General features: G+C 43.6%; 1 protein-coding gene across 1 annotated transcript in view; it reads left to right on the top strand.

Annotated features, from left to right (window-relative positions):
* The window catches only part of LOC106804824 (adenylate cyclase type 1-like), a 118,008-nt gene that overhangs the window by 59,897 nt on the left and 45,980 nt on the right, over positions 1-12,131 (top strand). The window contains exons 3-5 of the mRNA XM_014806174.1: positions 7,944-8,093; positions 9,712-9,830; positions 11,721-11,832. Of these exons, the coding sequence (XP_014661660.1) occupies positions 7,944-8,093; positions 9,712-9,830; positions 11,721-11,832 (381 nt within the window). The remainder of the gene's footprint in view (positions 1-7,943; positions 8,094-9,711; positions 9,831-11,720; positions 11,833-12,131) is intronic.

The raw sequence follows: 12,131 nt of genomic DNA, 5'->3' as shown, positions 1-12,131 counted from the left end.
TAAATAATAATATATGTATATATATATATATATATATATATATATATTCAGGAAACCGCCGCGTCTGTAGGCAAGCCACTCGTATGCCATGCAGAAAGTATTTTCCTCTCTGTGGTGGCTTTTCGCCGATCGTGAACAATTCTACAAAAATAGTTAGCAGCCTCGCTTTTTCTCCTAGTTCAACAACTGCAGGCCATTGATGATGGCTAACGACAAGCGATTCATTGCTGATCGAGTGGTTTAACTCTAGCTTTCACGTTGATCATGCAATTAATGGAGCGGATGAGAGTTATTCTACGACGTCCACACAGGAAGCTCCGTCACGGCCGCTCTACTTGATTTTAGCATAGATTTCTATACGGCTTCTCCGAATAATCCAGATACGATATGGTGATTAGACCGCAAAACAAAAGCATAAATTATCAATAATTTACATAAACTTAAAAACAGACAACTGTTCTCAGATGTTTTTCATTAAAACGCACAATGGCCAAACAGCGAGCAATGAAAGTGGGGAAAATATCAATATCGTTGTAAATCATAATATAGCAACCGCGCAGCAGAGCCTTAAAGCTGCGGCTCCGCACACGCGGATTTTTCACGAAATGCTCGTATGGCTCGCTGCCACATGTTAACTAAGCCACCATACTAAGCATGCGTATACTCAATCACACGCACGCATACCCCGCGAATTGCTAGCTGCGACCGGACGGCGGCGTTGCACAGTTACGGTGACCGTTTAACAACATTTACGTTATAATATGATTACGTTATTATGACCTGATATACGTAGACCGTGCAGTCGCCAACGCCACTGTTACAACCCGGTCATAGTGAGTATGCTTCTACAGCAAAGTCTCGATTATTCGACCTTCAGTGATCCGACGTTTAGTTGCTTCACACACGGCCATTGACGTGCCTTCGCTTCGTGATCTAGTAATCTTTTGTACTGCACATGCTATTATTGCAGTTGCCGCAAATCTGTGATAAAAACTTTGAACACTTATTTTTTAAACAATAATCCTATTATTTTAGTTAGATTGTAGAATTATATATAATAAAACATATTTTATACTTATATTGCATTTCGATTTAATCGGCAATTCGTTTCATAACCACCCCCGTTTCCGCGTTATCCGACCATCCTTAGATTGGATAATCAAAAGTTAACTGAATCTCATTCTCCACTCATCGGGGTGCCTGGGATATATAAGCGCTTATAGATCAGCGACCGTTTGCCTTCTTGCCAACCCCTCTCTCGTATTCCCTCTCCTCACTCCCTCGGTCCCTCACCCCTGCCCCCTTGGCCCCCAACCATTTGGCCCCTCATTTCCCACGATTTACTGCGAAATTATACGTCGCATATTGTCAGTACGCTTGAGTTTTACCTTGTTGAATGCACCCACCACGAGAGTCTTACTCGTCAATATGACTGCAAGTCTTCAAGTCGACAATCAACTTCGAACGCAAATTATTAAAGCGCTCATAAATTAGCAAGCATAATAAAATCTGAGAGACTAATTAGACTTTTATGTCCACAGGCATTATAATTGCTGTATGGTGAATTGTTGAAATGTAGTCATAATGTAAAGAAGGGAAAACTGCTCTTTAATCAACGGAGACGGCAAATCTTACAGCGTGAACAAACATCTAAAATACGGACACGCACGCAAACATATAAAATATTCACATTGGGTGTTCCGTGACCAGTACATTAATATTAATAGCAACAGCAGCAACAGCAATTACAATAGCGACACCAATGACATCCCCATCATCATCATCAACATCATCATCATCATCAACATCATTATCATCATCAACATCAGTTTCATCATCATCATCATCATCAGGTTAAAAAATCATCATCAGGTTAAAAAATCATCATTGTCATCATCATCATCATCATCATCATCATCATCATCAACAACAACAACAACACCAACAACAACAACAACAGCAACAACAACAATACCAACAACAACAACAACAGCAACAACAACAATACCAACAACAACAATACCAACAACCACAACAGCAGCAGCAGCAGCAGCAGCAGCAGCAGCAGCAACAACGACGACAACGACGACGACCACGACGACGACCACGACGACGACCACGGCAATGACAACAACACGAGCGTGATGTAACGTAAAAGTACTGGCTTCTTGCTTTAATTTGACATTATAAACATTGTATCGTAATTTAAATAACTTTTCTATTATAATTAATTATCTATTATAAACAAACCGCATGGAACTAATTCCTGCCACACAGCACATCCAATTAATTAAAAAGGCTTAGCAACATTGAACGGCTCACCTAAGCGTGGCCATGATGCATGGCTTTTTTCGGCCACTGTTCTCTATACACACCGTATGAAACACAATTTCAAAATTCTCTGCTTCGAAATCTGTAAGGCGGATTTCATCACTCACCGAAAAGCGTTATGCCGCAAAGTTTTGCCATACACTAGACCGATTTATTGTTGGTTGTAAATGTCGTTAGTTTCCGCGTGTTGAACGACCCTAGGCCCGTCTTATCTAGTAGTAACACTCCACGTTTAAAACGTACGATCCAACAGTAAGTGAGATGAATGTCATGTAGGAATGGTAAACCTTTTCGCTTTTTTCGACATCTAGCGGCACTGCTTGTTTGCCGCTCGGCATGGCGATGAAGTATATTATTATTCTATGACACCAGCCCTGCAATAACAACTAATGCGAGTGCTCATGTAAATAGAAACCATGCAAGCTGGCACAGGCATGTGACATAATATAATATCAGGGGTTAATAATGACAGATTTGTCATTATTAACCCCTGATAATATACACGTATATAGGCTTTAGCTGTGGCAGGTAATATCTCTGCTGCACTGCATGAATTACTAATTAGCAAACAAAAGAACAGCACTCGATCGCGTTTAAACAGTGACGAACGAAGATTTATCGACCTTGTTATTATTCATGCGATTCATTCAAGAAGCGCAGTTAATCGGTTTGGGTAATTATTCGATGTGTGTGTATGTGTGCGTGTGATGTCGTGTGTGTGCCGTGCGGGCGTGCGTGTGTATGTGTGTGCTGTGTGTGTGTGTGTGTGTGTGAGTGTGTTCGTGTGTGTGTTGTGCGGCTTCGCGTGCGTTGTGCACGTGTGCGCGCGATCCTACATTGGTGCGTACATTGGACGTTCGAATGGTTCGGGGTGATACCATTACGCGTGTATGCACGCGTGTGCGTCTTTGTGTGTTGTGCGGGGGAGCGTGTGCGTGCGTGCGTGCGCAGCGATGTGTGCGTGTATCGTTTTGCAAACGTTGCTCCGCAGGATTACGCACGTGTTCGTAGAGGCAGGCGCACATATACCCAATAGCTAATAATAATACCTATTATTAGCTCTTGAAGCGACTATAAGAATGAAATAACATACGCGCGCGCACATACAGCATTACGCGCAGACGCGTACTCGTTCGCGCCGCCTCCGTGTACTCGTGCACGCATTCGACATGCTTCGCACCCGCATGCGCGAAATAGCAAAAACCAAAAGATCTAAAATAGAATACAACAATCTGAGAGACGACTAGTGGAGAATTCGATCTGCCGTAATGCACAAAGGCCAATCAATCAGTCTTTGCCATTTCCTACCATGTAACACAATTCAATTAGGCTACATTTCTCCTATAAATTGTGGAAGTGACATGTGGCGGATATACAGAAGAATAGATACAAACGTTGTGGCGGGCGGATGTAGCACGACAATCGCCGATTCGATGTCTATTCGGAGTGGTCGCATGTTCCGCGCACGTCGGCCAAGGGACCGCAACACACACACACACGCGCACACACACACACCACACACCATACACACACACACACTACACACGCACACGCACGCACACACACACACACACACACACACACCACACACACACAACACACAGCACACACACGTTACACACACACACCACACACTCACACACAGCACACACACGCCACACACGCACGCACGCGACGAACGTCACGCATCACGCTCCACGCTCACGCAACACGCAATTCGCACACGCATCAGCACACGCACACGCACACCACGCACAAGCACGACGCACAACACCACACGCACACGCACGCAAGCAACGGCACACGCACACACACACACACACAAACACACACACACACACCACGGCGTAATGGCTATCCCCCGGGGGGGAGCGGACACCGCACAACCGGAGCACTAGTATTAGTATTAGTATTATGGTTAGGGTTAGGATTAGGGTTAGGGTTAGGGTTGGGGTTAGGGTTAGGGTTAGGGTTAGGGTTAGGGTTAGAGTTTTTGCATCATGATATCTGTCCCCACACCATAGATTAATTTTTGTGGATCACACCCCCTATATATAGCGCTCCGAGATATATATATATATTTAGTGTTAGGGTTATCGTTGGAGGTGTTGGAGGTGTTGATATTGAAGAACACGTCAACTGTATCACGTGACCGTCCCTCCACGCCCAGGGGATAGCAACACCCCCCCCCCACACACACACATCGGCTGCTCGCATGGCCGCTTCTTTCTAAACTAAACACTCGCAGCGCCCCCCCCCCACCTCACGTCACACTGTCCGTAGTGCTGCTCAGCTGCTCAAGTCGCCATCGCTTCCTCATTTCACAGCATTCGATAGTGTTAAGAAGTGCTTGATGGCTGGCACGTCTGCAGAGTGTTTACACATCGGCTGAGATTACACCGTACGGCCGTGCGCTGTAAAGAAAGAGTACGAAGCCAGCTCTAGCGGTTTCAATGAATAACAGCTGCAAGGTTATAATCGCGTGTCGATGAATCGCTAGCGAGTAGATATAAAGTTAAGGCCATATAACGGTCTTACGGCACAGTCTCGAATTCATAAAACCGAGCGATTGCTACTGATACACTGCCCCCGGCTACAGACCATCCTGTGATCTTATGATGGCGATGAGGTTTTGCCGTGTATATGGCGTTTGACTTAGACAGGATGCGTATTTGAACATTGTAAATATTGCATCGAGTCGACTGTTACAGCACCGATTACTGCTGCAGCTAGCTTTCCATAGTTATTCGCATATTTCTTGGGGAAATTTCGCAATCATGTGTCTCTATAGACTGCGGTTTCATGCGGTTGTCAGTGCGATTGCAAGCAATTTCAGCCCGCCCTACTAATTTCATCTATATATACATGCGTAATGGACGGCATAGCAATGCTTTTGAGACCAATATTTGTGATGGCTATTACGTACGCGGCAGTAGTCTTTTAATAGCAATGGAGACAAACTAGCTGAGCAATTGAGCTCGTGCGCTGCTTCTAAAAATACAGCGTACTACAAAGTAATTGCGCCGACTTTATCGTTTATCAAACGTTTCTCGGTGATATGTATCATATAAACCTGCGCCTACGCGATAAGCAAAACAACGCAGATTATATTTTTCTTCGTTTTTCGAGGGCAGCGGCGAGCCGATGTCATTTAAGCTGCTATTTTTTAAAAGATCCTTAGCTTAGGACTCAATTTGAGTTATTGCCATCCGCCTGCAGTAAAATCCTCACAGTACTCGCATGTTTGTCATTACCAATTAGTTTTCGGTATGAAGGAGCTTCTATTGTTTGAATGCTGAAATGTATAGACAAGTGTTCCAACACAGGCGAAGAGTCTTGGAAATGAAAGTGCAAAATGGCAAAACTCGTTGGCAAACGTTGCGCTGTTAATGCAAGCCATTGCACACACCATGCAGACATGCAGACAGCCGTGAATACGTACGTACACTTAAAGCCACATGCAGGAAAGTCTAAATAGTCCTGCTACATGTGTACGTGAGTAAGAATGTGACATATTCAAGCATCCCGCGTTTTCACACAACCTCGAAACGGGGGAATAAATATACGAAGTAACCTGACTTTTTATCACGCATTTTACAGCGCATATAGGCGTATGACCCGGATTATTTTACCTCGCGTAAATAGCATAAAATACATCGCGGCTATAGCATTGACTTACAATATCCGTCGGCATTTTTGTATTGTAAGCCGAGCATAGCTAAATTTAGAAAGAGCAAACGCGTCAGCGTTGATGTGAGTTTGTACGGCACACTGGTGGATCCAGGGTAATGAAAATCATGAACATGCCCCCTCGCCGCCCGACACTCAATACCAGGAAACGATGAAAAAAATACGAAGCAGGCAATTATAGGCATGTCAAACTTCTACTTTTACTTGTTGGTTCAGAAATATAATGTTCATAATTACGCTGTATGCAACTACGCTAGAAATCGCCGCCTCTAAACCCACCGGGTAAGATTACAGCCCACCCCACACACGCCTATCTGGTTTAGCCCTCCCCTTTCTTCTTGCCCTAACTGGCCAGCCTATACTTAAACTAATGACATGAGAACGCTCTTTTGCGTGCATACGTAATAGGCCTACGAAGCCTTCACGTCGCACACTCGTACGCATGCATATGCCTCGTTATCAGTCTATTCAACCTGGCCTATATCGTGACGTGTACTTGACGTGACGTTACTCGCCGTTAGATTTGGCGAAACCTTCGCCTCGCTAACTATGTTTAAGACACCTATTGTTTCGGAAAACCACGAAGGTGACTGTACCGTAATAAGTACCGTAATATACCGTAATAATAATACCGTAATAACCTATTGTAATAACTTAATCAATACTAATAATATAATAATAATTAATAATCCAATAATTAATACTTAATATAATAGTAATAATAATATATAATAGTAATATACCGTAATAATAATACCGTAATAACCTATTGTAATAACTGTACGTATAAGCATTTAGAGATAGAAGCTTGAAGTAAACGCAGAAGCCTGCGCCATCGCACCCGTGTATAATATGGAATACTTGATGATGAAGAAAAGTGGCCTCACATGAGAGAACCCATAGTAAGCGAGTGACAGATACTCTATGGTTCCCGGTACTCGTATATTGGGCTGCAATACTGACAACCACGTGCATGCGCGAAGTGAAAATAAAAATAGTTGAGGATATAAGAATATCTGGTTTCATTTCAAGAGCGCAATTATATCTTCCCGACGAATATAATATGTGCGGATGTGATGGTATATAGATGATATAGTCTACAGTTACTTGCATATGCGTATGCGTATGCGTTTACGTAAGTATATGCGTATGTGTGTAATAATAATAAAGGAATATTTAAATCCATATTTACCACTTAATTTGCACCAACCTCCGTTTTAATTTCTAGCTTTACCAAATATTTTGCCATCGATGAACAAATATTTTTTTTAATAACAAATACACCCACAGTTTCGCACGCGAAGTCTCCAGATGTGAAGGTCGTTAGAACGCACGCGAGCCGTCTGACAACGTGTCACCGTTGCTTACTTAATCAGTGCATGCGCGCAAAGCCAGACTGCCGCAGCTACGGACTTAGCTAATAGTAGGCGAAAAAAATTTGCACGTAATTTACTAGGCAACAATAACCAGTATTCGCCGCTTTCATCCCAGCGTCTTGCGATGTTCAAGCCGTAACGATTATACTTTATCTCCGCGAGTTAGTAAGAGTTTTTGCACTAGCGCCAGTCAGTTCTGCTCCTTAGAGTGTCGTTCTTAGAATGCTAGGTTCGAAGCAAGCTACACAAAACTGCTATAGTTAGCGTAATTTTCATATGATCTAATAATAGCTCATAGCTATTAGGTATTACTAACCCGTGATATGATTATATAATACGTTGCTTGTCGCTGACTATAGCCGTAATAGTGCCAACCATTCCTGCGTTTCAAAGGCCTTATAATAACTACGAGCGCACACGAGAGCAATACACGTTTTGCTTCACGAAAGTTTTTTCTCTCATCTTCTCGCAACGGCGACACAGTAGGCGCAGCCCGTGTTCACGAAAGACATACGTTCGACAATCGTTGTCCACTGCTTGTTTCAGCTCGTCGCCAACGTCATTTTGTTCATCGCTGTGAACTTCGCCGGCATGTTCGTTCACCATCTGACGGAGCGCACACAGAGAAAGGCCTTCCTAGACACACGCAGCTGCATCGACGCTCGACTCGAGATGGAGGACGAAAACGAAAAGCTGGTAAAGCTCTTTTTATATAAAGGATTTTATTATCGAGAAACTTAGTGCGCATAGGAGCAACTTTTACTTTCTTAAAATTAATGCTACAAACATGACTACAATTAATGCTCCAAGGTACTTAAATTATAACATTTTTGATTTGTCAAGTTTGAGCCAAAGTATATCAAATATGTAGTCCGGGATTCAAAATCAACAACAGAAAGCAGACAAAATGGTGCTTGTTTTTTTGGGGTAAACACAATTTCTCTGCATTTCATGTATATCTATAGGAAACCAATCTAACACGTACAGCAGACGTATAATTGCTAACTATCCCCATTACATTAATCTGCACTTTTCGAGATAAAATATGCCAAAACAGTTTCTTCTCGGTACCGGCTCTACATACCCCCGTTATTGAGCCAACTATAATAACAGTAAAAATGAGGATGTTATACACAGAGAATAGACGAGTAGACAACAAACACGACTGATAGCCAAGTGTCTGCAGTCTAGTTCTATTCCACCTAATTTTGGTTCTTCAGCAAAGCATCGCCGTGTTCACCCAAACTGATTGTAAATTGACGCGCTTAAGGAGGACTGCAGCGCAAGCACGATTGCAATAGAATTGTGGAAATGATTTTCTTGAAGGCAGCTGACTTCCAATAAGACGACATCCACTGAACTGCGGACTGGGGCAGTCGTCCGCGACGGGCGAGCGCAATTTACGTCTCGTAATTTGGCGCCCAATTTTCGTGGTCCAATATCGATGAGTATGCGCCGATTGCAGCGTCTTACTCGACGATACCGTGGCTTGCCACCGCGAGTGGAGCAAATCTACCCAAGATCTTGCCTACCGCTGTGCACGTAGCGTGTGAGATGGTGCGGCGCTAGAGGTGGAGAGTATAGAAGCGAGCAGGTTGGCTGAGGGACATCAAATAAGTTGCCGGTCGTATTGTAAGGAGTTACAGTCCCTGCACTCGCTCACTATGCGCACACCACTAGAGCGACGCCTCCTCGCTCACCCATGTTTCACTCCCGGCCGATTAATGACGAGAGAACCACTTAATCACTATATAAAAATCGTCAGAGTGGAAGCAATTCGCTGGCGATATTATTACGGGCAGGGGAGCAACATCAAATAAGCCTATGCGCAATTCAACCGCAGTCTTAACCATGACGGATTGTAGCCGTATTTTGCGTTATAACGTCTACTGTATTCGAATTATACGCACCTCTAAGATACTCCGCGTATGGTTGAGAGCTTACTTTACCATACGTAATATAACCAGGCGCTGGAAAACTGCGTTTGTTTACGACTGCGGCGGCAGTACTAAACTTCAAAGAGCATCAATAGCCACCTTTACAGGATTGTAAGCTTTCCCACCTTTGATTATATATTTGACTACCTATGGATAGCATGATATTCTAGGATGCATCCTAAGTAAAACCCGTAAGCACATACACGCACGCACGACCGCATGCGCGCACGCACACACGCATGCACACTCACACACGCAGCCACGCACACACACATGCGCACACACGCACGTGCGTAACGCACGCACGCACCCGTACTATAAAATATGCTTGATATCGTGATAGTCTTCGCCTATTTATCGTCCTCATCGTGTTGCAGGAGCGGCTACTTGTCAGTGTGCTGCCACAGCACGTCGCCATGGAGATGAAGAGAGACATCGTTTCACCTCAGGAACTGCAATTTCGCAAAATCTACATTCAGTTGCACGAGGACGTAAGGTAAGCATGCGGGAGAGATATATCTTATCGATGCGAAGGAGATACACTGCGCTCTCCCCCGTGTGACTTTTGTAACGTAACATGAGGATTCATTAAAGCAGTGGAAACAGAAACACGTAGTATGAGCGAACGGTGATGAGTCATATCTATCATATGAAGCCATAAATAAACGCTGTTTGTGAATATTGAGTCTTTTTAGAGTAGGAATCCGTTTATTGCTTATATAATTGTATAAAAGCAACTTATAATTCACGATAGAACCGCGTAAAATCATATTAGACATTCCATTATTTAAAAGTAATTACTTAACTGTAATGTTCAATGATAAAATTGAGATGATTTTGTAAAATTAATTTTGTAAATGGTAATTGGTCAATTACGGAGGGAATTTTGCCAATTAAACAATAAACAATAATTAAGTGTAGGATACGCATATGAAAAATAAATGAGACACAATCAAATTAGTTAACAACGTTTACTAATTGCGTAGAATCGATGGTATAATAACACGTTGGTTATAGTTATATAATAATAAATTAATAAATACACACATACCACACACACATACACGCGCGCACGCCCATTTTATATAGTTATAAACTCGAAACTACTATGCCTTATTACATTACAAATTATCGTTATCCTCAACCTCCATTTCTGGGCAACGTTGATTTTGTCAGTTCACAAAACTCCATGTTTTCCTCGCTACCAGGAAGTATTTGTTTTGTTATATGTAAAATGCCGAGTAAATAATGCCGAGCGTCTTCTAGAGAGGAGGGTAAGCAGAGCCTTATCTAGGGAGAGCATCCAATATCCTAGTCTTAATCTACCTATGAGGTATTGGGCGTAATTCAATAACTACGTACTCAAATGTTACCTTAAAGTCGTTTGTCCTCAAAAGACGTTGTCCCATACGTAAACACAATTCAGAGCGAAAAACTTAAATCTACGAAATTTGAACAATTATATCACCCTGGCCATTTAGTCAAGAAATCGCAGTGATATCCGTCTGAACATTTCTATGAGGTTTGGTAGGCACACGCTTCCGCTGTGTCACATGTAATTTTCGTGATATGTTGACAGGCGTTTTAAAAGGTCTTCACAAATTTACTCACGAGCATCACATGAACAGCCGCACAGCCGAATATAAACCATATTTTGCGGAACAAATATCAATATTCTCAGTAAGCAAACGTCCATCCCGAAATTCATGCCATCCTCAACCACATGAGCTAGTCACCACGAATCAACGCCCGGCTTTAATATCCGCACTAGGGACCCTGAGTTTTCGGCCAACAACGCGTCACATCATCGAATGTGTTTCAATGATGTAACGCGTTGTTGTCCTGATGGGTTAATGTCAACCCTAGAGGGTGACCTGTGGGTGAACCCGGTTGTGATTTAATAGTGGTCACGTGACACGTGTATATTATGATCCATCCCCGCGATGCGTGGGGCGCCCACATTTAGCATGTACGCACGCACTAAACGAGACACATACGAACACGAAGTGATATCTATAATGATATACATTTGCTTACGACATTGGTTCAGCTGGAGGATTATACCTACCTGTGTCACGTTCTTCCTTCCACTGCACTGACGCGAAAATGAACCTTCTCTTATCTTCTTTCTCTCTATATTTAGCTACCCCTTTGCGGCCATTACATTGCAGTACGTACTGACATTTAATATGTAAATGGGAACTGCCGTCTTCGGTGACATTTGCCCGTGTCGCACGTTTATAGCTGTCGCCGCTGAAAGATTAGCGGCGCACACGACTTCGCCGATAAAATATCCAGATTTATTTCCGCATGTTTGATAAAAAGCGGCTTACGATTCTAACTGCAGCGATTATATAGTTTGTGATGATGGTGTGTGTTTTCTCAGCATACTCTTCGCCGACATTGTTGGGTTTACGGCGCTGGCGTCTCAATGCACGGCACAGGAGCTCGTCAGGATTCTAAACGAGTTATTTGGACGCTTTGACCAGTTAGCACAGGTAAGACTCACCCGCCATCGCATGCACACACACACGCACACGTGAACACACACACACACACACACGCAGTGCCCCGCGGCAGTGTTGTAGTCGAGTCCGCACCCACCGAGTCCGAGTCCGAGTCCGAGTCCGCACCCCCCGAGTCCGAGTCCGAGTCCGAGTCCGCACCCCCCGAGTCCGAGTCCGAGTCCGAGTCCGAGTCCGAGTCCGCGCCACCCGAGTCCGAGTCCGAGTCCACACCACCCGAGTCCGAGTCCGAGTCCGAGTCCAGTTTTGATAAAAAAATCGGAAAAAAAGGA

This window comes from Priapulus caudatus, unplaced genomic scaffold, assembly GCF_000485595.1.
Source record: "Priapulus caudatus unplaced genomic scaffold, Priapulus_caudatus-5.0.1 Scaffold89, whole genome shotgun sequence".
Classification (NCBI taxonomy): domain Eukaryota; kingdom Metazoa; phylum Priapulida; class Priapulimorpha; order Priapulimorphida; family Priapulidae; genus Priapulus; species Priapulus caudatus.
This window is presented reverse-complemented; position numbering and strand designations above follow the sequence as displayed.